This window comes from Pempheris klunzingeri, chromosome 5 (assembly GCF_042242105.1).
Source record: "Pempheris klunzingeri isolate RE-2024b chromosome 5, fPemKlu1.hap1, whole genome shotgun sequence".
Lineage (NCBI taxonomy): Eukaryota > Metazoa > Chordata > Actinopteri > Acropomatiformes > Pempheridae > Pempheris > Pempheris klunzingeri.
The window spans coordinates 3611688-3637230 of NC_092016.1; the positions used below are offsets into that span (position 1 = coordinate 3611688).

Genomic DNA, 25543 nt, shown 5'->3' on the forward strand with positions numbered 1-25543 from the left:
TATTCCTGAAAAAACTTTTTTTTTTTTTCAGTAAAAACCTTTGACCATAATATGTCAACAACATGAAACAAGAATTTGGAGCATGGCTTGATCCAATGTTCAGACTTCTGTTCTGGAAATGTTTGCTTAAGATAACTTGTAATGCTCTAAATCAGGGGCCACATCAGCATAATGGTGTCCCTCAAAGGGCCAGATGTAACTGGAAGACAGTATAAATGTAACTTAATGTAAAATAAATGCAACTACTCCTTAATGTTAAATAACTCAGAATTTTTTACTTATTCAACTTACAAATATTACATATATATTTGCATAGATATAAAAAAAAATGTGTTTGTTTTTATAACATAAATCCTTTTAATTTGTCAGGTTATGAAACCCACATTACTCCATCAATCAACGATCAAACGTCGACACTTTGGCATACGTAGCTCCGTGTTTGGTGTCATAGATTGTACTCTTTGACAACCGCCACCGCCTCATAACACAAAAGACACGCCGGTTTTTCTCCTTGAAGCACAAACATGTATTCTCCTTCCCGTCTTTCTTGAAACAAATCTTCCATCTGCATCAATTTTTCTCTTCCTGGACATTTTGGGTCATTGTTTGTATTTCTAAATTCCACATCAATCGCATTGATGTGAATACACTGCAAGCTAGTGGCGGGATGCCGTCACTTCGTGGGTAACATAATCGGCATGCATCATGGGAAATGTAGTTTATGGTCAATGCACCCTTTTGATTTTTTTATTTTAAGACAGTCAGACCTTTTAAGCTCTCACGGGCCACATAAAATGACATGGCGGGCCACATTTGGCCCGCGGGCCTTGAGTTTGACACATATGCTCTGAATGGAGCTAATGAACGGAGGAAGTATCTGAAGAAGATATCTGTTCACCTTTGAGGTCTAAAATGGTTGATTTTTCTTTTTTTTTTCTTGATCGACTAACCAACTAATCGTCGCTTAACACTAAAGCTTATTTATGGATTCACAAAGTGTCATGAAAAGCAATGGTTTTATCTTGAGTTATAGATCATTTGAAGACAGACTGAGTATTACAGGACCTTTGAAAGTCTCTGCGCACCAATGTCACCTACACAGATCCTCATTCATTAGCTGTGTTTGGGAGTGAAAGTGGACCTGATGTGAGAGGCCTCCAGCCTGCAGTGGCAGTGACAGCCCTCTCGGCCACCCTGCATTGTTGATGCTCTCTGACCCCCTCAGGGGGGAAAACGGCAGCGTTTCAGACCGACTTAGAGTGTCTTTGTTGTTGTAGTATCACATTGTACCAGTCTGCAGTGTCAGCGAGCAGTCGCCCTGCAGGCAGCCATCAGCAGCAGCTAATGCAGTCGCTTCTCCTCCGTTTCACCTGAGAAAAGCACATCAGGAGGTCAAAGGGACACACCGTCTCTCTGGGCTTCATTTTCCTTGAAAGTGGATTAACAAATTCATGCCCGTAGCTGCCTGACGCAGGTGTCTCCAGTGTCTGTGTCGACGAGGTCGTCTCCGCGTTGCACTTGTCAGCGTTGGAAGCGTCAGAGCAAACCTGCAAATCATCACTCACCCTCGCAGCTTAGTCATCGCGCTTTGAAACCGGACGCGTCCGTGGGCATATCTGCTGAAGTGTTAGAAGTCCTCCTGCCTGCTGCAGCAGCAGGTTCATTTGAACAGTGAAGGGTGCCGTCGTTCATCAGCAGCCTCTCCTCACAGGCATTAGGTGACTAAAAAAAACATTCTTTTCTTCCTCACATTAGTGATGCTAACTGCAGTGCGTCTGCAGTGGAGGGGAAACATGAGGCCGTCCGTGTGTTGCTATGGTAACATCAACAGAGGGAGCCACATCCTCTGAGTTTGTCTCAGTGACGTCTCTGGATGTTTGATAGTTATGAAGTTAATGTACTGGATGTAAATGTTCCTTCGTGCCAACATGGATGTCAGTATTCACAGTGCTGGAAAGTAACTAAGTACATTTACTCAAGTACTGAACTGTTCAGGTATTCGTACTTTAGTCGAGTATTTCCATTTCATTGTACTTAACACTTATACTCCACTACATCTATTTGACAGGTTTAGTTACTAGTTAAATCAACAAATCAACTTCTAATGTATTACGTGTTTTATAGGTGAAGCTACACTGCAGTATATAAAGTGATTCAAATGAGCTCCACCTTTACCTGCTGCAACACTAAAGAGATGAACACATTAATCCATCAATAACTATAATCCATTAAAGGCAGGGTCTGTAACATCGGAGAAACAAGAGCAAGTATCTAACCGAGAATATCTTTGACTAGCTCGCTAGTTTATAAGTCTGCTGAACCTTGAGGAAGACTCTGCTCACTGTGAGTCCACAGGTAAAGTGTAGACAGGTAGGTAAGTTAAGTTAGGTAAGTAAGGTCAATTAGTTTGATTAAAACTGTCTCTAAAATAAGCTACATACCATTCCTTTAACAACAACGTGTATTATTCTGAAACAGGCCAGTCTGAGTGTTTTTATTATATCACCTTTCAAGAAACCCAAGGATGCTTTACATAGAGAGCAAAGAGCTGTGCCTGATGTTCTCCCTTTAGTTATGTAAAATCAATCTGCAACGTTCATGAGGTTCATGTTTCTGTTTTCCTGACATCTCTGTTGTTTTCTGCTGCGGCAGTGTTGTTATCAGGGACCTTCTGTGTCTGATTTGTTGTGGCACTCTTCTGATTGTCTGCCAAGCCATGATTATTACTGCTTATACCCACCAGCCAGGACGAATTTATTCATATTCTGCAGCACCTTTCATACACAGAAAAGATTCAAAGTGCTTCACAAGTTTCATAGAAGAATTTAAACAGGATACAGTGAATAAGATTTATTCATTTTCAAGTCAAGGCGAGGTAAATGCACAGTAACAAGGCGATTCAAGATATTATGGAAACACAAGACAATATAAAAAAAGACAAATATGATGGTAAAAAGAGTAAAGTAGAATAAATAAATAGATAATTAAATGATGAGCTAAACTTAGATAAACAAAAATTACTGTCCAGTAAGAGATATAAGCAAATAGTTCCAAATTTTCTTTACTAAAATTCAAAGTGGAGACAAAAGCTGAATTTTAGGCAAGTTTTTATTGAAACGCGGGCATATTTGGTCAATACAGCAAACAAGATCATCAGACAGGTTATTCCAAGTGAAAACGTGCCTCTGATTGGTCACATGGAAGCCCCGCCCTTCTTCCTGGTCTGTTTTCCTCTAAATGGGTTCATAATTTACCTAAACATTTCAGGGATGCACTGCGTTCAGTCTTTTATTAAAAGTCTGACAGCTTTGTTCTGTGCAAGCTGCAGTGGCACATGAATCTATGGATCAGCTATTTCTATTTATTCTACTTAAACCACTGTTGTTGCTGCTGGAAATGTTTCCCAAGTAAAAGTTTTCATGATCTCAGAGAGAGAGAAAATAAAACACTTCATCATGGATAAATGTTCAACTAGATATGAGCAGAATGTGCTCGAATATAAAACGATGTAATTCGGCTCATGTTTTTTCATCCCTGTTATAATGTTAATGCCGTTTAGTTGAATGAAGAATAAGAAAGCATGAAATACAATCATCATCTGGAGGCAGATAATATGGCTGTGATTACGATCTGTAATAGAGCAGATACTTATTGAGTGCTTCTTCCTCTGACTCACAGATGGACTCAATTTATAAGTGCTCTGCTGATTACCTTATTGATATGAAATCTGAACCATTTCAGACTCTGCTGCATCTTAGCCGTTAATAATCCTCCTTTTATAATTTCATAATGTCAGAGTCCTTTTTTTTTTTTAAATATCTGAGTAACATCAGAGGTTTTTTCATGGAAAACACTTGTTGACAGCCCAGATTGTAAAAAGACGGCAAAGCACCGCAAACTCAGGGGATGCACTGAGATCTAACTATTATTAGGCCTCTCTAATATTAGAACCTGCATCTGTGCTGAAACAGAGGGGAATTAAAAGCTTAACGTCACCTCTGAGTGGAATTAAGTGCTGATGCATAATTATGATGAATATACATAAGGATGTATGGAAATGTGCTCAACAGTGTAGCGCACTGTTTTATTTGTTTTGAATGCAGATTTCCATGCATTAGTATTCACAGAATTGTTTTGTCTTCCTAATCAGACTCCTTTTCAACCAGAACCACTTTGCAAGTGTCGCTTAAGGCCAGAGGTTAAATGGAGGTTTAATAATATCAGTGGTAAATATTGGTCTGTGCTTCGTGTGCTTTTGATTTTAAACTTCACCCAACAGACATAAGTGACCTATTTCCTATTCCAACTTTTGTTCTTGCGTTGATGCACAAGTGGGTTGCCTGTCTCCATATAGTGACTGCCCCACATACAGTGCAATGCAGGAAGCAGTATAGTAAGTCTCCCTGACTCAAAGAGGGTTTTCAGATCGGGTCTGGATGTCGTCCAGCGGGATGTCTTCAGGCCAGACGGCAGAGTGTCTGGCAACAGTGTCGGTCGGCTTGTTTACCTCGTCCAACCTTCGGGCCTCGATGGAGTTGAATCCCAGGCTTGGGTGCTTTATTTCGTGTAAGATTAACTTTGTGTTTTCAATCTTCTCCTGCAGGACAAAGAACTCTCCACCACAGAAGTGATGTCCTAGAAACTGTTGTGCTTGTCAACCCCTCAGAAGACACTGTTGTATCAGAGGTACCGTCAATATATTCTGTTCCAGACTAAATGCATGTACATTTACTCTGACTGACACATTTGCATGCTCCTTCCCCAAAAATAATTATTAATTATAAATTAATAATAGTTGCAATATAATATCTGAGTTTTTTTTAACTGATACCAAAATTATTAGTTTCTCCTACAGGCCAAAAATACTTGATTTTTACTATGTAATGTTTCTAAATGATGTCAAATCATATCTTTGTCATTTCTACACTGCAATTTCTTTTATGTATCAGATGCATATATACTAATCCCAGTAAATCTGTGGATATGCTTATATGGGACTGCACTAAAAAAAGGCACAAAAACAGGCAGAAATATCAGTTCAATCAGGAAATATCTGATCAAAGAAAAGAAGCTTGCTATGTTGGTTCTGACAGGTTTGGATGAGCTACAGTCAGTCAGTACAAAAACATATTGGAAAAATGAGATGACCAGTAAATTACCTCCTTCACATAAGTTAATGATATATATTTAAAAACGACTGCTGACCTTTCTGTCTGTTAGACTTTTCTGTATTTTATGCAAAAAATTCATGGCCAAATCTTCTCAACCTTGACACAATTAAAGTGCATCTGTCTTTGTCAGTGACACACGTATTTGTCTCTTTATCTTGGCAGTGTTGTCTCTCCTTTAACTGTCCTCTGTCTCCCCCTCTCTCTCTCTCTCTCTCTCTCTCTCTCTTTCTCTCTCTCTCTCTCTCTCTGTGTCCCAGATCCAGTCTCTAGTCACAGACTCGGCAGGACACAAGCTTCTGGTCTTGAGTGGCCAGAGCTCAGATCACGGTGGCCTTCTTCTTCAAACTGGGGTTTTCACCCACCAAACCTTTTTACGAGTCCTTACTGATCCTGGGGTGAGTCAAATCTTATATATATATGTTATTATAACAGTCTGATGAAAAATGTATGATTTAATAGTTGAATATGAAAGTAAAGGTAGACGCTTTGATTCATTTTAGGGATGTTTTATTTGGCGTTGTGGGCAAAAAGAGCCAAATACACAAACATTTTAACATTTTGTTAAAAAATATTTAACGCTTTTCCTTGAAACAAAGAGTATCTATCATTCTTTTTTCCTTAATGTCTTTACAACACAAGTTTTCCACATCTATGCATTGATCACTGACTGCTGTATCTGGGTGTGTCTCTCCGGCAGGTCAGTGAATTACTGGGCACAGCAGCCCCCAAGCAGCAGGCTACACTTACTGTGTCCTGCCGCGGGGAGGTGGGCTGGAGCTCCCTGGGACAGCAGCAGATCCTACGGGAGTTCCTGGAATACAAACTAAACCCTGAGCCTGTTCTCCTCAAGATGGAGGGCGTCACCGAGTTCACAGAGTACATCTCTGAGACGGTCGACGTCCCTTCACCGTTTGACCTCCTGGAGCCGCCAACCTCCGGAGGCTTCCTGAAACTGTCCAAGCCATGTTGCTACATCTTCCCTGGCGGACGAGGAGACTCTGCTCTCTTTGCTGTGAATGGCTTCAACATCTTAGTGGATGGAGGCTCTGAACGAAAATCATGCTTCTGGAAGCTGGTTCGTCACTTGGACCGCATTGATTCGATTCTGCTCACACACATCGGCGCTGACAATCTCCCAGGTATCAATGGGCTGCTCCAGAGGAAGATCGCAGAACAGGAGGAGGAGCAGTCTCAGGGCTCCACCAACTATAGCGACTGGATGAAGAACATGATCTCTCCTGAACTAGGTGTGGTGTTCTTCAACGTGCCGGAGAAGCTTCGTATGCCAGAATCCAATCTTAAAGTGAAACGCAGCATCGAAGAGGCCTCACTGACTTTGCAGTATCTTAACAAACTAGGAATCAAACCGGAGCCTCTCTTTCGAGTGGTCAGCAACACCATTGAGCCCATTACGCTATTTCACAAGATGGGAGTGGGCAGATTAGACATGTATATTCTCAACCCTGTCAAAGACAGTAAAGAGATGCAATTTTTAATGCAAAAGTGGGCTGGCAACAGCAAGGCCAAAACTGGTATTGTGCTGCCCAACGGGAAAGAAGGAGAAATATCTGTGCCCTACCTGACATCAGTTACAGCCTTAGTCGTCTGGCTCCCTGCCAACCCTGCAGAAAAGATTGTAAGAGTGCTGTTCCCTGGGAATGCACCACAAAACAAGATCCTTGAGGGGCTAGAAAAATTAAAGCACCTTGACTTCTTGCGCTATCCAGTAGCCACACAAAAGGACATTGCCTCAGGAGCTCCTCCCTCTGTTATAAAACAAACCAAGTTAAAACAGAGAACAGATAGCAAAGAGAGCCTCAAGTCCTCCCCGAAGACTACTGCAAAGGCCTCAAAGAAAGAAACTGAAGGACAAGATGATGTGTCAGCTGCCACAGAGGCAAAGAGTGACTCTGTGAAGGAAAATATATCGGAGAAAAAGGAGGAGAAAAAGCCTACTAAAATTATAAAATCTAAAACGGATGTGCCAGAAAAGAAAAAACTCTTGAAGGAAAAATCCCTAAAAAAGCACCCTAAGGAAAGGGTGTCAAAAATGGATGAGAAGAAGGACAAGGAAAAGAAAGAGATCAAGAAAGTCAAGAAAGATGATTCTGCAAAAAAAGATGAAAAGAAAGATGTTAAGTCCAAAGAAGACAAAAAGAAGGACACATCCAAACCTGAGCTGAGAAAAATTACAAAGCCTGACCTAAAGCCATTCACACCAGAAGTCAGAAAGACATTACATAAAGCTAAAGTGTCAAGTAAAGCGAAGACTGGAAAAATCAAAGGCACAAAGGCTGAACCGAAGAAAGAAGAGCAAAAACCTGAAACTATTCAACCTGAACCAGTACAAAATGGAACTGTTGAGGGCATCTCTGCACCCTCGACTCCTGAGGACCTCAGCAAGGACTTTGAGGAACTGAAAAAAGCTGAAGTTGTAGCTGTATCAGCAGAGCCAGCAGACAGCGATGAGGTTTCATTGGAGCCGACAGCACAAACCCAAGAGACACAGGAACCACATGAAGCTGTATCTGAAAGTCCACCTGGCACAAAGTCTCCAGAAAAGGAGGCATCAGCCCCAGAAGTGAAGGCTGGAGTTGAAGACAAAGAGTCGGCACAAGAGAGCGAACTGGAAGAGGCTCAAAAGTTTGAAGATGAGGGAGCAGCATCTCAGGATGAGGAAGAAGAAGAGGAGGAAGAAGAGGCCCCAGCTGCTGAAAAGAAAACTGAAGAGGAGGAGGAAGAGGACATGGGAATAGGTGAAGAGGAAGATGAATCAAAATGGAAGGAGGCAAAGGATGATGGGCTTGACAGGAAGCATGAGCTTGAAGAAATGGAGAAATCCGAAAAGCTATCAGCTAAGGTTGTGACAAAAGAGGAGCTACAGATGACTCCATCCACGGTGGAGGAGGAGGAGGAAGAGGAGGAGGAAGCAGTGGAGAAAGCTGAATTGGAGGAGGTAGATGATTTAGATGTAATAGCAGATGAAGAGATTAAAGTCAAACCTGAAGATGCAGCTGAAGAACAAATGGTGACTGAAAGCAAAATCACTGAAAGTCTGACTGCAGCCGAAGAAGAGGAGGAGGAGGAGGAGGGCTACCTCTCACATGTTGGAGGGGCCACGGCTCCAATAACCTCAGTAGCTCAAGGAGCCGCTGCAGCCGAAGCCATGTCCTACATCCAAGACGAGACCATTCCCGGCTACTCTGAGACAGAACAGACCATCTCTGACGAGGAGATTCACGAGGAGGCAGAGGAGAGGATACCGCACCTCCAGTACGATGTTGGTTCCTACGACATCTCTGTTCCAGATCAGACTGGATCATTTGTAAACATTCATGGCATGAGGGAGATGCAAGCTGCAGCTATGACAGACAAAAGTTTTATTCCCGGTGTGCAGGAGCAGGTATCTGTGTTCACCAACATAATCACTGCTCCTCTGGCAGAAGAAGAGCATGTTTCTTCTGCTACGTCCATCACAGAGTATGACAAGATGTCCTCCTTCCCCACTTCTATCGCCGAAGACCAATCTGTGGCATCGGTCGCAGCTACACCAGCTGAGGAACCACCCAAAACCCCCACGCCCCTGTCAACCCCACCTGACGCTACCCAAGGCAAAGAGCAGCCTCTCTCTGCAGGAACTCTTTCACCACCTTCTCTAGAGGAGGACAAACAATCCAAGTCCCCATCCCCTGACTTACAGCTTCCTATCGCAGAAGTGAAAACGGCAGCTAAAGCTCCTGATGCTCACGATGAGGAGGAGGAAGAAGAAGAGGAGGAGGAAGAAGACCAAACTCCTAATGTTGACATTTCACTTGAGAAACTCCAAGAGGGCTACGCTTCATCCCAATTATTACAGGGCAAGGAGAAAGAGATCGAAAAGCTCGCTGAATCAGTGTCTCCAGTTTCAAAGTCTGTACAAGATACCAAACCAGTCCACCTACCAGTTGAGGAGGAAAATGTAGATGCAGTTGCACCTAAAGATGTTTCATCTGTTGTGCCTACTAGACCTTTTGGATCAGACTCAGTAACTTCAGAGAGTGAAGAGCGCTGCTTCAGTCCAGATGATATCACTGTGAAAATGGCCTCCCCTCCACAGTCTGGACCACCGAGCGCAGCTCACTCTCCGCTTCGTCAGTCACCGGTGGAAGACAAGATGAAGGTCTTCCCTGATTTGGAGCTGCAAGAGGTAGTCCTCGATGTCACTGCGGCTGAAGACGAGACTAAAAAGAAAGATGATGCAGAAACAGAGACACAAAAAAGTGTTGACAAACAGAAAGCAGACCAACTTGAAGAAGAGGTTTCAACATCTTTGGAGAAATCACTTCAGAAAGACATCAAAGAAGCTCCAGTGATGAAGGAGCCAGAAAAAGACACTTCATCAGCAAGAAAAGATGAGGACAAACAGGCAGAAACAATCCCTATTTTTGCTGCAGCTTTGACAGAAGTTCAGCCACCTGTGTCAGAGAAGGATTCCCTTATCCCATCTGGACCAAGTGATGAAGAGGTTGAGGACAGACTCAAAGAAAAAGAACCTAAAGTGCCTGGTCCAGGTACATTTCCAGAGAGGGAGAGTCATTTCCCGGATGACGATGATAACAAGAAAGATGACGACGATGATGATCATGATGATAAATCTGCAGTTAAAACCATCAAGGCGGAACAGGAGAAAGAAAAAGACTACACCTCCGATGTCATACAAATCAAGGATGAGCAGAAACAGGAATCTGTCATCCAGGAAGACATTTCTGTCATTAAGTCTATCACGGATGAGAAAGCAGAGAGCAAGCCAGTAAAGGATGAGACCTCTGATATTAAACCCATCAAAGACGAGCCATTTGTAAAGGACATTGTCACTGTTGATAGAGCCATTAAAGATGAACAGAAAGAGCCTGAAAAGGAACACACTCCTGAAGTTAAAACTACTAAAGAAGCAGAGATGGAGCTTGTCACTTCCGAGACCAAACAAATCAAAGATGATGAGAAACCGAGAGATACAAAACCAGATGATGAGTTTGACCTCAAAACCAAAGGTGAGGTTAAGGAAACAGATCTTAAAAAGGATGATGTCTCAGAGAAGGAGGACACAGACAAAGTTGATGCCGTCGATATTAGTTCTACAAAGACTGAAGAGAAAGAGATCGAAAAGGTCCAAGCCACCGATATCAAACCTGACGAGACAGAGAAAGAGGCAAAGAAGGATGGTATGTCCATTATTGAGCCTACTAAAGATGAGAAGAAAAAGGAGACGGAAACACCTGATATCAAAGAGATTGAAGATAAGAAAGAGGAAAAAGAGATGGAAAAGATAGATGTGTCCGCTACCAAACCCTTTACAGATGAGATGAGGGAAAAGGAGAAAGAGATGGGTGACATCATTGTTGCTAAACTCAGCAAAGAAGAAATGATTAGTAAGGATGATGATAAGTCTGCTGTGACCGCAGAAGAAGAAAAGGAGCAAGAGATTTGTAAAGATGCCACCTCAACCATCAGCTCCACCAAGACTGAGGAAAAGGATGTAACTGTGAGTAAAGATGAGATTCTTGCTGCCAAACCAACCACAGAGCAAGATAAAGAGAAGGAGACAAGTAAAGACGATAGTTTTGACACCAAAGTCTCAGAGGAGCAAGAGAAAGATACGACAACAAGCAAAGGTGATGCTCAAATCTTCAAACCTCCTATAGAAGAAGACGAGAAGGAAGACATAAGTAAAGACGATACTGCTGCTATAAAACTTACCAAAGCAGAGGAGACGGAAAAACTGCCAAGTAAGGAAGATACTTCTGCTGTTAAACCAACAGTTGGAGAAGAAAAGGAACAAGAGGAAAGTAAAGCTGATGCTGCTGCCCTCAAACTTACCAAGATGGAGGAAGAGCATGGAATAGTATGTAAAGATGATGATGATTTCTCTGCCACATCAGCCAAAGTAGAAGCAAAAGAGACACTGCAGGATGCTGTCAAACCTGTCGTGGCAGAAGAAAAGATACAGGAAACAGATAAAGATAAAGATGCCACTTCTGCTGTCAAACCCACCAAGATGGAGGAAGAGGATGTAATGACGTGTGAAGATATATCCACTGTCAAAACATCCAAGGACGAAACAAGCACGAAGGATGACATTTTTGTTGCTAAACCCACCACGCAAGATGAAAATGAGAGAGAAATCAGTAAAGATATCTCTGCTGTCAAATCAGTGATTGAGGAAGAAAAGGAGAAAGCAGTACATAAGGAGGAAACCTTCATTGTGGAACTATCCAAGGAAGAAAAAGTGTCAGTTCCTGATCATAGTGTTGCTATCAAACCCATCAAGGAGGAAAAAGATACAGCAGCAGTTAAAGATGAAATTTCTGACATCAAACCTACTAAGGAAGAGGAAAGCAAAGACGCTGCTGGTGTAAAACCCCTTGCAGAGGAGGAGGAGAAGAAGGAGGAGTTGAAAGATGTTACATCTGATGTAAAACTCATCAAGGAGGAGCCAAAAGAAATCCTCAAAGATGAAATTAAGGTCAAAGAGGAAGACAGGGAAAAAGAAAAGACTGATATTTTGGATTCTGTATCCATTAAGGAGCAGAAAGACGATAACATAGATGATACTTCTGTCAAAACCATTAAGGATGACAAAGAAGTGGAAAAAAGTGACATTCCTGACAAGCCAATACAAACGCAGGAAGCTAAAGAGCAGGAGAAGGGTGATGTCTCTGACCACAAACCCATTTTGGAGGAAATTAAGGGTCAAGAAACTGAAAAAGACGACACAAAAAAGGAGAAAGACGTAGACTCCAGTGTTGAGCTACCCAAAGATGCAAAAGAGAAAGAACCATCAAAAGTTGAAACCATCAAGGAGGAAATTAAAGATGTAGTCCAACAGGTCAGTCACGAACCTGTATCCATTAAACAGGAGACAGAGAAGACGTCCGCTCCGACGCTCAGCGCCAAAGATGAGGAGGAAATTAAAGATGTAGTCCAACAGAGCAGTCACAAAGCTGAATCCATCAAAGAGGAAGCACAGAAGGAGATATCCACTCCAACTATTAGCACCAAAGATGAGAAAAAAGAGAAGGATGATTATCTCGAGTCTGAATCTACGGAGGCTGATAAAAAAGACGTAGATCTTTCTGTGTCTCAGATCTCAGAGGAGAAAACTAAAAAGGATGATATTTGTGATCTTAGTGATAAGCATATACATGAAGAAACCTCTGATGAGCTTCCTGGAACTCAGAAAGAGAAGGAAACTTTTGGCGCTACATCAGTAGAAACACAGCAAGACACTTCTTTAACTACAAGTGAAGACCTAAAACCAGTGAAAGATGACATTAGTGTGTCTCCCAGCCACATCCAGGAGGAGAAAAAAGAAGAAGATAAAGAAGCAAAGGTCATTAGTCAGGAAGAGAAGATGGGGAAAGAAAAAGATGACGCACACGTTGCAGAACTGAGCAAAGAGCAGAAAATGGAAAAAGAACAAGAAAAAGAATACACCTATGAGACTGAAGACATCAAAGATGAAAAGACAAAACCAGAAGATGAAAAGATGACGAGAGAAAAGGATGTTCCTGACACAAAGACAGATGACATCACTGAGAAAGAAAGGCATGATTCCTCTGATGTAGATCACACCAAAGAGGAGAAATGGGAAAGAGAGGAGCTACAAGAGAAAGACCTGGACAAAGCCATGAAACAACCTGCTCAGACGGTATTAGGAGACACAGCAATGGCATCCAAGTCAGATTACAAGCCCGCATTTGTGGTTCAGTCCTCCGATGAAGACCGGGAAGATGAAGAAGAGGAGGATATTTGTATGGGAGGAGCAGGGTCCAGACCTTTATCGGTGGAGCCGAGAAAATCAGACCATGACATCTCCTCTGCTGGTCTGCCCTCATCCCCAACTCCAAAGACAACTGACCAAACTAAACCGCCAACATCAGAGCAGACCACAGTGATCATACCCACACTTACAATGCAGGAGCCCTCCATTGATGAAGACGTCAAAGAGTTTGACAAAGAAGAATCCAGACTCTCACCTGAAGCGGGCAAAGATGTGGTGAAATCAGAAATCACATCTGCACCACTCGCCAAGCCAGAGCCCTCGTTTGATATTGTCACATCGAAGCAGGAGACGACCTCTGTCCCAAAACAAGAAACAGCTCCTGATATTCCAGCAGCTACAGCACAACCAGTGTCAGACTCAGCAGAGAAAAAGCCAGCACTGTCAACGGTATCAAGCACTGACAGCCAGCCCAGGAGCTGCACACTTTCTAGCACTGAGAGCCAGTCCAGTGTGGAGGAAACCCCACAGCAAGAGAAACAGATACCGTCGACAGAAAAGACAAAGCTCGACGAGAAACCAGGAAAGGAAGCCGAGAGGGAGATGGAAGGAGAGCGAGAGGTGGCTTCTCCAGGATTATCACAGCCTTGTTCATATTTCATGTTGGACAAAGATTCTGACGACAGCAGCCACGCTCAGGTTGTAAAATCAGACACAGCAAAAACGGAAAGTGTTGATAAAATTACTTCAGAAAAGGAAACGGTGAGTGGAAGCCTTGGAGATGAAAAGCAAACGTTTAGTGCGTCCAAGTACGATCCATATGAAAAGCCCATTCCGAAGGATCATGACTCAGACTCTAGAGAAGAAAGTGAAGTTTCTTTAGGTTTTGATCACACCTCTGATATTGGTATTGATGATAACAGAAGAAGCCAGACAGAGACTGGAGGAGCCATGTTCCTCCTGGATGATCAGTACAAAGAAGAGCCTCTGTCCTTTAGTAGAGTCGATTACAGCCCGGTGTCCCTCACCGAGAGTGAAAGGAGCAGCCACCACAGCCGAAGTGCCTCACCTAAATATGAAGACAGAGAGAAAGGCCAAGAGGAAGAGAGTGAGAGAGAGGAAAGACAAGAGACACCTTATGTTGACAAGAGCTTTTCATCCACGGACGTGCAAGATAACAAAATGTCCCAGGCTGCTGAGTCTTATTCTTTCAGTCCCAAAGAGGACAAACCTGAGAAGTCAGAGAAAGAGAAAGAGAAAGAGGATGTTAAGGAAGGTGCTGCAGCAGCTTTTCCAACAGGGGCAACAGGACAAAGTGATGTGGTTTCCACCAGTGCTGGTGTTCAATCAGCAGGCGCATCATTAAGACAAGAAACACCCTCTCCGTCATGGAGCCAACCAGATCTCGGTACCCAAGTTTCACCTAGTCCAGGAGCTTTTGGAGATTTCACAGAAAGAAAAATAACAGAAAAAGAGAAAGAAAAATCTGCAGAGTCACTCAAAGACAAAATGGAGTCCTCTGATCATGAAAGTGAGGGATCTCCATCTGGTCGGCATTCACCTGCAGAGAAAGACATTTTACCTCAGCAAACATCACCTTCTGACAAGGAAGAAACTTCTAGTGGTTCAAAAACTGCAGCTGCTGCCACGTTTTCTGGACGTGAAGTTGATGATAACGTTTTAGCATCTGACAATAGTCAAATTAGCAGCTCTGCCACTTGTAAACCCATGTTAGACTTTCCAGAAGGGAAAGAAAGTCTAATAGATAAAAGGTTACTTGTAGAGGGGGAAGATTTCAATGTTGATGATGACGACGATGAAGACGAAGATGAAGAAGAGGAGGAGGAAGAAGAGGAGGAGGAGTTAAGTGATGTGGATATGGAAAAGGGTGCCAGAGAACAGTCTGAAAAAGAAATGTGCAGACGTAGCTCTGATGATAGTGTGACGTTAGCGGAGGTAGAAGACTCAAATAAAAAGCCTCAATCAAGCCTCCTTAAAGAGGAAACAGTCTGTAAACCAACACCTGATGACGCCTCAGCCTCTAAAGTCACCGAGACAGACAAGGAGGACAGCGGTAAAAAACCACTATCTTCTGAAACAAAGCCACTCAAAGATGATACACCTGGTGATACAGCCACATCCAAACTCCCCGACACGAGGAGTGAAGATGAGGGCAAAATAAGTCTGTCACCAGACCCACATGCTGACAAAAAAACAGACGAAAGCTGTTTCACTTCAGATTCCCCAAAACCTCCTGAAACAAAGAAAGCAGAGGACACAGACAAAACACATTTGTCCCCTGAACCAACCACAAAGAGAAGGATGTCATCAGCAGAGGATGTTATCTCCTCGGAAGAGTCAAAAAAAGGAGATGAGGACAAATTGTCTCTATCGCCAAGCTTTTTGACAAAGGAAACCTCTCAGCCAACGTCCGCAAGCAGCTTGACAAGCAGCTCTTTGCCACCTGACCATTCAGAGTCCATGGCCGGGACTACATCCAGTCCCCCCCCTCCTCTAAGTGGCTCCTATGCTGATATAGGACAGAGCAGATCTGGAGCTTATTCTGAACCTTTTTACAGTGAGGACAGTCAAGGTGGATTGAAGGAAGATAAGAAAGAAACCCTTGTGCTCTCAGATGCTTCCCAGCTATCGAAGCTCAGTGAAGATAACTATTACAGCCAAAGAGACAGCCAAGAAGAAAGTGCAGATGAGAGGCAGAGCCTAGATATCACCACAAGACATGAGGAATTTAACTCAGCTTGCACGTACACCACCTTAACATACTCTACTTCAACATACTCCTCCACGTCGTACAGTTACTCATCCTCAGCCTCAACTTCTGCCCCCTTGAGCCAACAGCTCGGAGACAAACCCCAAACTGTCACAACAATATCAAGCTCTGCCGTAACTCTAGTCAAAGAGGAGCCATCGTTCACGACAGAGTCTACGAGCTCCTGCTTTGGAGGGTTTCAGAGAGATGAGTACATGGAGGTGACTAAACCCGTTGCGAAAGTATCTTTACCCAGCTCGTTTGACGACACCAAATCACCATCTCCAGTCCTGTCCACCACTGCCAAGCCAACTGAGGATCGAAGTGGTTCTTCAAAGCCTGAAATGGACACAGAGTCAAGTACTGATAGTTTTTATATGCTAGAGAGTAAGATCACAACGTCCTCCGCAGCACCATCTCTGCAAAGTGTCGAACCTGTAAAGGTGCAGGAGAGTTTATCCACATCAGAACCTCGTTTTGATGTCTCTCCCCTCCAAAGGGCTGACTCCTCCGACAGGGTGTCCCAAGGATCAGCAGAGGATGACGACCCTGATACACTTGAAATGGAGGACAGCACTGTACCATGTCGCATTGAATGTCAAAAAATCCAAGTGGCTGAGCAAAAAGAGACTTTTTCATCGATAACAGAGTCACATATGGTAGAAAGTACCATACACTCCACCGAGACAGTCACCGTCACCTCTACTACTGTTGTATCTAAGCCTGACGTGGCGATGGAAACAATTCAACAGACAGCCTCAGTTACTCCACTGTCGGATAGTGGTGCTAGCAAAACCTCATGTGCCACAACAGACGTATCCAAAACAGAAGAGGATAAAGAGAAAAAGGAGAAAATACCAGAGGCAGAAGAGGAAAAGTCAAAAGGATCTATTGCGCCTTTGAAGGAAGATGCAAAGGTGTCAGAAAAAGAATCAAAAGAGGAAAAGACAGAGACGGCTAAAGACAGTGAAGTCAAGCAGAAAATAGAGGAAAAGACATGTAAAGACGGCACGGACGAGAAGTCGATATCTGATCCAAAGACTTGTGAAAAAGCAGAAGATGGTAAGAAAGGAGAGGAAGAAAGAGAAGAGGAGAAAAGCTTGTTGGATAAGCCACCGGAGAGATTAGAGGTGAGGAGAAAGAGCAGTATATCTGATTGGGAGCTTCTACAGAGGCCTGACGACTGCCCAAGTGCCCCTCCTCCAGGTTATCGTGACGATGACGAGCAGGAAGGGGAGGAAGCAACAGAAGCGATGGAATGGATGACCAGCGTCCACAGTAGCGCTGTGTCTTCCTCAAAAGACACCTATTACTCAGACGCTTCGAGTAAAGGAGCCGTAAAGGCTGATCGTCCCTCTGACCTGAACACCGGAGCCACGTCCTCCTCTGCCTCCCATCCCGGCTACTCCTCCAGCGAGTATAAACATCGCAAAGGAGAACTTTCTCCATCATTTATCAACCCGAGCCCTCATCAGGTCTCTAGTGACGAGGGCGAGGAGGACGGCCGCAGTGACCACTCCCAGGGAGAGGACGAGGACGAGCAGGAGCAACACTCTGTAAAAAGACGGTCGCACAAGCAGAGGCGCCACCACACTCAGAGTTACCATGGAGACGCTGGACCGGGGCCGCACCAGCCACCCGGCGCCATGCCCTCCGGTTTGGCCGTGACGCTAGCTGGAGAGGAAACGCCTCCTACATCAGTGAGCGAGTCGCTGCCTTCGCAGTCCGACTCCGACGTCCCCCCAGAGACCGAAGAGTGTCCGTCCATAACAGCCGAAGGCAATCTGGACTCAGACGAGGACGCTGAACATCTGCCGGTGGACAAGTCGTCTGCATCTGGAGCTGGGGGGGGTCACCATCCTCCATCACCGAGGTCAGCTCAGAAGACTCATGATCCACTCCCCACCCCCATGAAGGACCCTCTTCCCCATCCTCCCCAGCCAGATGTGTGCATGGTAGACCCAGAGGCTCTTCTCAATGACCACAGCAGCACAGAGAAACTACTTAAGAAGGAGCACAAGACCACCAAGGGCCTCAGGAGGGGCAAACCCAAGTCAGCCTCCCCCGCTCGTAAGGGGGAAGTCAGGAAGAGGTCCTCCACTCCAGTGAAGCAGACCTCCAAGGACTCCGCCTCACCTCGATCAGCCTCCCTCAGGAGGAAGGACACAGAGAGGAGCTCCAGGCTGATCAAGATGTCTGAGACCCAAGGCTCCAGGAGTGAGATCCTCAACCCGGGGAAAGGCTTGGTCAATGGTGTCAAGGGCAGTTCAGGTGTGTTAACGTCTCCACATCCTGCAATATAACATTAATTTACCCTCAGACTAATTATTGATTAAAAACACATTAAATCAGACAAGAATGTGAAACCATAAAAAAGAACCCATGATTGAAACCTCCACAATGAAAGAAAACTGAGCCTTAAAAAAGTTAATTGCACTTGTGCTCCTTCTCTGCAAGATTTGTCGTGGGTTATATGAATTAAATTTCATAACCAAGCATGATTGAAAATCTTTATTTCCAGAGCTAAATCCTATTGAGTCTCACTTAAGATGCTCGATATTGGATAGTTTCAGTGATTAAGATGAAGTAGATGTTAAGACTTTCTGATCCAATTGAATTTCAGCCATTAGTCACATCTCATGCTTATCAAATAGCATTTGTTTGTGAATTCACTCCAATTATAACAATGTGATAAAGCTCCTAATTGTAAATATACCTAAACAAACGATATTCTAGTCATAGTAGCAGATACCGTTCAGAAAAGTGCTGTTTTTTGTATTGCTTAAGTTTTTTTTTTTTTTTTGTTTCAGTAAGTGTGATTATTTTGGGAGGTTGATGCTAAATTTGTACTTGATAACATCAGGTTCAGACTGTGGTCATAATTGGGTTGTTTGTTGCATCCCATCCCTTCTCGCAGCCTTCTTTTTTTCCTGCCTTTGCATCTCAACTGTCTACTATCAAATAAAGCACAAAGAAAAAACCTAGTTTGAAGTTAGGAGGTGTAAAGATATACTTTAAATTAAATAAAAATAACAAGAAGTTCAACTTGAAGAGAAAACAGCAGCCCATTGGAAAGATGGATGTGCAGCACAGACATTATTCTATAAAGGGTTTATTTAGGGTATATTTTTCAGAATAATTGATTAGTATAAACAAGTTAGTGAACAAAATGTCATTTGTTCAGTCGAGTTCTTTGCTACTGCAGTGTCATTTTAGTAAACTGTAAGTTCTGTTGCACTTCCAGGTAACAACTCCCAGAAAACTAGCTCAGCCGTCCCCCCCGGACCACCCGTCTACGTCGACCTGGCCTACGTGCCCAACCACTGCAGTGCCAAGAACGTGGACCAGGAGTTCTTCAAGCGAGTGCGAGCTGCGTACTACGTGGTGAGCGGGAATGACCCGGGCAGCGGCGAGCCCAGCCGTGGAGTCCTGGACGCGCTGCTGGAGGGCAAAGCTCAGTGGGGCTCCAATTTACAGGTAATCAGCCTTCATCAGTCTGTCTGTGCCTCCATTTTTCTAGTCTCATCGTTAAAGTGAGTCCACAGTATATATGCTCAGTATAATAGAGCAACTCAGAACACAAAACTCAAGAGTTTACCTTGTGGATGGTCTCCAGCAGCAGAGGATCCTCAGAGATTCTTCAGTCCCGTCTGTAAAGAGAAAGAAAATCAGCTTAAGTGAGCACAAATAAAACATGTTAATTATTGAGCTTTAGAGGTGCAGGCAGGCAGATTTAATTACCTCTGAAGAAAGCCAGATTAGCCGTTTCATCTCGTTTGCAGTCTTTATTTATGCTAAGCTAAGATAACCAACTCCTGGCTGTAGCTTCACGGTCACCGTACAGATATGAGAGAGGCATCAATCTTCTTATCTCACCTCCCCCGTCATTCTGTTTCCCCCGTCAGGTGACTCTGATCCCGACCCACGACACGGAGGTGACCCGGGACTGGTACCAGCAGACCCACGAGAGGCAGCAGGACCTGAACATCATGGTTCTGGCGTCCAGCAGCACCGTAGTCATGCAGGACGAGTCCTTCCCTGCCTGCAAGATCGAGTTCTGAGCTTCATGAGCTCCGTTGTGCTTTTCCTCCCTCCCATCCTCCCCCTCCCCGTCATCTGTTCTCACCGGAGGTAGAGCGAGAGCGAGCGGTAACTCTCTGCTTCTTCAAAGCTTCTCGCTCTCCCATGGTACCAGTCTCAAACGCATTTGCTGCAGCTCTCAACCACACTAGATTCTGTTAGTGAAATCAAAGTCAAAACTCTGGGTTTATGCTCTCTGTGACAGTAGGGTTATCACGCAAATAGTCACATACTTTCATGTTAGTTTTCTTCTGTGAGTTTACAGTCAGCCCAAACACACCTCTCTTACGAGCACCAACACTTATGATTTAAAAAAACTCCAATAATTTTCAGTTATATCTACCAGACAAATGCATGATGCCACAGTTAAACCATATATTAGTAAGGTGTAATTCTAAAACTCTTAAATCACAAATAACCTGAAAATGTAATACTCCCAAGTGGCAAATCTCTCATCCAAAGGGCCAAAGCAAGTGCCAAAACAAAAGAAATCTCAACTTCTCCAAAACGTCACGATAAAACAATCTGTGGTCATTAATTAGTTTGAATTGTACGCACAGTATTTTGAGAAGAGTAGAAGTTTTTCTGTTTCTTAATTTGAAGCCGTCGTTTATCCATCGATTCACACGACAAAACTCATCCTTTGCAATTCTGCTCTCGCTACGGTAGTTTTTTTTGGATCGACTCAATAACGGCATAAATTGATGTTATGTAAAAAAAAAAAAGAAAAAAAAAAAAAAGAAAAAACACAAAAAATGTTCCTTCTCGTCATTTGTGGTGAAGTTTTAGGAGGTGCCTGAAGTTGCCACCGTTTGAAATCTTTCTTCTCGGCTTTCACAGCTTTGCTGGTGCATGATGCTTGCGTTTTAGCTCGGACTCTTTCAGAACTGCATAGGGTTAATCCTTTCTTTAGCCAGCCTTCAAGTGTGGAATGCAGTATAGTGTAGATAGTTTACTACACTGTTTGGCTGTCTATGCTCAAGTGAATTCAATAGGCGCCAGGCAAAGGGACGGTGTTTGTACTCTAATCATATCTCTGCTGGGTGTAATGGTTCCTCTTTAAGTCTTTATCATGGTCTTTGTTGGTTGTATGTACTCCAGTATACATTTAGGGTAAATGTTTCTATATAACACAGAGGTTATGTTCAATAAATGATATATTTTGTGATGATGCAGCAAAAATTATGATCCTGAGGTGAATGCAGCGTTTTTTGATCACGCATTTGAGAGGAAGGTTTAATTAACATTTCTGTCATTTCCTCCTGTTCAGCTGCATTTTACCATCTCTGTCTATATCACAGTGCGATGGAAGAAAAAAAAACAAGCAGTGACCTGTTGACAAATGTAGCAATGGAAGCTCGTCTGCTAGTAGAGGGAGAGTTACGCCAGTGGGAAATGCAATATTTATATTTATTATTGGGGCTGTTTTTCAGGAAAAAAAATAAATGACGTGTGTTACAGGAGGCTTCTTTCATGTGCCTTTAGCTTGTGGTTGAGGAGAGAGGGGGGGGATATTTTAAGGACGTGTCAGCCATTTTAAAGCAGAGCCAGAAACCAGGGTAAAAGCAAAGAAAACCAAGTGCATGACTTTGAGAATAGAGGACCAATGAGTTCATACTGTACGCACACAGATCTAATCCACTCCCAGGACACTCCGAAACAATACGCTTACATTATCCAAACTTTTGGAAACAACTTTGGGGCTCTACAATCCAATTAAGCAGTAATTCCACATCCCGAGATGCCACTTTCAAGCCAATATGAATGTCTTCAAGCAAGGTGTTGCACCAAATAGGAATGTACGTCTGTGAGGTGGGAGGGGAGCGTTTGTAGAGCAGTTGAAGCACACAGAGTGACTGTAAGTAGCAGAAAATAACTTTCCATTGTAATATAAGATAATTACCTAGTCTCAATCCCAGAGTAATATTTATGGAATGAGCATGAATGTGATGATTATGATTGTACTGGACGCGGTTATAAAGTAGGAGTAGCGGTTTTATTAAGCAGCATGGTTTGTTTCTGACTGTGACGACGGCGAGTGAGTTGAAAGGTCTTTCTGCTTCTTCACAGCCAGATAATTCCAGAGAAGCTCATTTAATTTTACACGAGGCCAACGTTTATTTCTTCACTTACGTCTGAATGAAAGTAGATTTGCAGTTAATTCTGGATTCATTTTCTCCAAATTTGTGCTGAGGAGCAAGTCTAGTTTTTTTTTTTTTGTCTGAATAAGAAACACATTTCTGCCAAGGTAGCTCATCACACGCTTGTTCTTTTTGTTTTGTGTTGTGTTTGTGAAGACTGATTTGAGGCCGGGGGAAGAGCCGGGCAGGGACGGGTGGAGCCGGCGAGGCTTGGACGTTCAGAAAGAAACTTTGTTTGAGCGTTTGACGACAGATTGATTGTCAGGACGTTGCCAACTAAAGCAGGGACGATCCTCTGCTTGCACAGTTTAGCTTCACTCACTTCTCTCCCCTCGGTCCGACTCTAAATGTGGAGCGATCTCCACAGAAGGCTGCGGCACGTTGTCGGCCTGTGGGACCAGTGCCATTTTCTTTCTCTCTCTGTGAGCGCTCACGCTACCTTATACCTCATCTTCCAAAGCCTCAGTGCTCTCTGCTGTGCCCGGCCTCCCTTTTGCTTCAAATCACAGATCGCTGATTCACATGGTTGCTGCTGAATGTCTCCTGAATTTTATGCTTGTCCATTATGTACTGTGTAAGAGGCACACATAGCTTTTTTTTAATCCCACTGGGGAGCGTCTGAGTTTGATACAGGCTGTGTATTAAACAGCTGGTCACGCACAAGTACACAAACACACAATAGTCTGGAGGGCACATTAAGACGTGCAGACTGAGGGGACAGTGAAGGCAGCATCTCATTCCTAAGTGTTTGTGAACTGATCGATTAAGCAAAAAGTCCTTTTCACCCCTTCTTCAATGGAAATGTGCCCAAAAAAAAGCCAGAAAGAAGCTTTTCGATGTATGGATCAGAGTTTGTGGATGGTCTGATAATGTTGTGCTGTCTTTGAATAATGTTTTTAAGTTGGCAGATTCCAAATAACCCGGGCCTTGAGGTCTTTCAAGGCGTCAGTAGAACGCTGTGAATCGCTCGATCCTGAACTGTGTGACTATACAGAAGCTGAATGCACTATACAGATCTATTTTTCTGAATGTAGAGTTGGTACTACATGCGAATGCTGCTGGATCAAAACAATAGAGGAAAAAAAAACAAAAAAACAAACAAATAAAAATAAAAAATACATTCACACCAACCTAGACAGACATAAATTTTAGGGAGCGCAGAGCGAGGGCGGATGCTGTTGTCCGTTTTGACGAATTGTCATCTCAGTTATGGTTCTGCTCCAGAGGAGGAGACGAGTTTGACTTTTGACGCGTCAGAGAGCAACCGAGATCCCGTAACAAACACACGAACAGTAACACAGAACCAGTACTAACTGCAGCTGCAACTTTTTCCTTTTCCTGAATATGACTTGAAACACATGCAGACTCAAAAACCATCGGTGAAAATTAAACAAACACGACATGTACATTTATGTACTGTACACAGATTTGTACGTATCGCTCTGGAGAGAACAAATCTGGAAGCTATAAACTATCCTTCTTGTGATACCTGTTCATTTTAGGTGATTTTAGTGACAGTGTGGTCAAAACTAACTAACGACTCCTCGAACCGAGACAACTACACAAAAACGCTGACAAGATACAGAATGAAAAAAGTGCATCTTTCAGTTCAATATCATCGCCATACCTGCATTAAAATGATATCAGTTGATCACGATATGGTGTCATCCGTCCATCTAATCTCTCTGCATGTGATTTATTTAGTTATAATCCTGAATGTAATTGTTTAACATGGAAATAATAATAAAAAATACAACGCTATTTTAAAGAGGTATATTTGAAAAAAAGCTAATTGTCTTAACTGGTACTGAAATGACCTACAGTAATATAATACTGGGCTGTGCTTTTATTGTTTGCCCTATTAACATGTTGTTAAGAAGACGCTGTATTGGTAGTTCTGTTTGATTCTCTCTCTCTCTCTCTCTTTCTCTCTCTCTCTTTTGCATTGTATTAATCTTAGTTATGTTTTTCTTCCTCAGTGCAATATTCAATATCTCTGTCTCTTTAAATCTAACTGGTAAAACTAGAACTACTGCAGATTCATTGTAAAAGGGAAACAGCCTGGTGATCATCAATTAAAGTACATTTAAATCTGACTCTGTGTGTCGTGGGTGGTTTTTTTTTTTTTTCAGAAAATACTTTATATATCAGGAGCGTCATTAGCGGTAGTGTGAAAGAAATTAATTAAAGGATGAAAAGTGAAGTTTTACATTTCATCCTGGGGGGGACATGACGTGTTCACACCACATTTCATAATAATACATCCAGCAAATGTCAACCTGCTGACAAGGTTAGAGGAAAAGCTTGAGGACCACAAAACTCAGTAGGATTCATCCTCTGGGGACAAAATGACCCAGCAAACTATCCGACTGAGTGGGTTTAGATGCTTGTGAAAGAATAATAGTCATCTCAGTTTTTTAGGCACATGCTTTAAAGTCTTTGTGCACTGACTGGTTTACATCACGTAGAAGTTTGAAGAACAATTACTTTCTTATCTGTGGTTGGACTGCTTAAAGTAATTAAACAACCAGTTTATAACAAAGTTATAAACTGGTTGTTTAAGTGAACTGAGTCATGATTCATTCGTAGTGTGATCTAGAGATACTTTTGACAGGTTCCACACTGACGTTATCTGCAGACACTTAGGATAAAAAATAAATGAGCAGGTCTAAACCAAACTCTTTGTACATGTGGAGGCATGAAATTTGGTAAAAATAAATCAGTGTAATAAATGTAATAAATGTAGAGCCTGAGAGAGCTCCCTACTGCATGAGACACATGCATGTTTTTATATATACACGTGTAAATTAGTGTTCAATTAATCTCCAAAAGTGGCAAAGAGGTTATTAATGTACCTTTTCTTTTGAATAAAAACATAACATAAACATGTTTTCATATGGATTCCTTACATTTGACCTCCATACTTGACCTCCACAGCAAATTTCTGCCTCCTGGTCTGAAAACAGTGCAGCCAAAGGGCAGGAAGATTCATGTGGACCCACCGACAGAGCAACAGAGCAACAGAGCAACAGAGCGACCTGTAGAGCTGCAGGTCACAGCAAAAAACAAATGATGAGCCTCAGCTGGGCTTTGTGCAACAGGCTAAACATTATGTGTGCTAAACCTGTTGCACGTTAGCATGCTGTAGTGTCTCAGACTCTTATTTTATCAATAAAGGTTGTACGAAAATAACCCACAATTAGTGTTTAGTGTGACCTTTACATGTTAGAAAGAAAATTAAGACATGAAATGGTGGAAACAGAAGTCATTGCACTAAAAAGTAAATGTCTCACCTTGTAGCATCATTCAGTCTCCCACGTTTCTGCTCTTCCAAACAAAAACTAGAGTTAGTAGTTAAACACAGTTATAAAGTTGTTTTTGCCAAACTCTTACCTGAAGCTGCCAAAGCTCTGTTCTGCAGCCCGATGAGATGAACCCCATCTGCCACTTCTTCACACTTTGACTCATCACAGTAGGAAAAGCTCAGGTGTTGTTAGTAACATTGATGACGGCTTGGCCCCAGTAAGCTGGGACTGTGAGCCAGCGTGCACCAAACCAGCACCCTGAAACTAAATGGAACTCAGCCATCATTCATATGACTGTTCATACTCGTCCTTGTCTT

At 43.0% G+C, this 25543-nt stretch overlaps 1 protein-coding gene across 1 annotated transcript in view; it reads left to right on the forward strand.

Moving 5' to 3' along the window:
• map1ab (microtubule-associated protein 1Ab) overlaps positions 1-19761 on the forward strand; it is a 68751-nt gene extending 48990 nt beyond the window's left edge. Inside the window, exons 3-11 of the mRNA XM_070830425.1 lie at positions 4604-4686; positions 5429-5566; positions 5869-7959; positions 8077-8224; positions 8312-14206; positions 14666-15004; positions 16514-17971; positions 18945-19177; positions 19606-19761. Of these exons, the coding sequence (XP_070686526.1) occupies positions 4604-4686; positions 5429-5566; positions 5869-7959; positions 8077-8224; positions 8312-14206; positions 14666-15004; positions 16514-17971; positions 18945-19177; positions 19606-19761 (10541 nt within the window). The remainder of the gene's footprint in view (positions 1-4603; positions 4687-5428; positions 5567-5868; positions 7960-8076; positions 8225-8311; positions 14207-14665; positions 15005-16513; positions 17972-18944; positions 19178-19605) is intronic.
• Positions 19762-25543: the final 5782 nt, after the last annotated feature.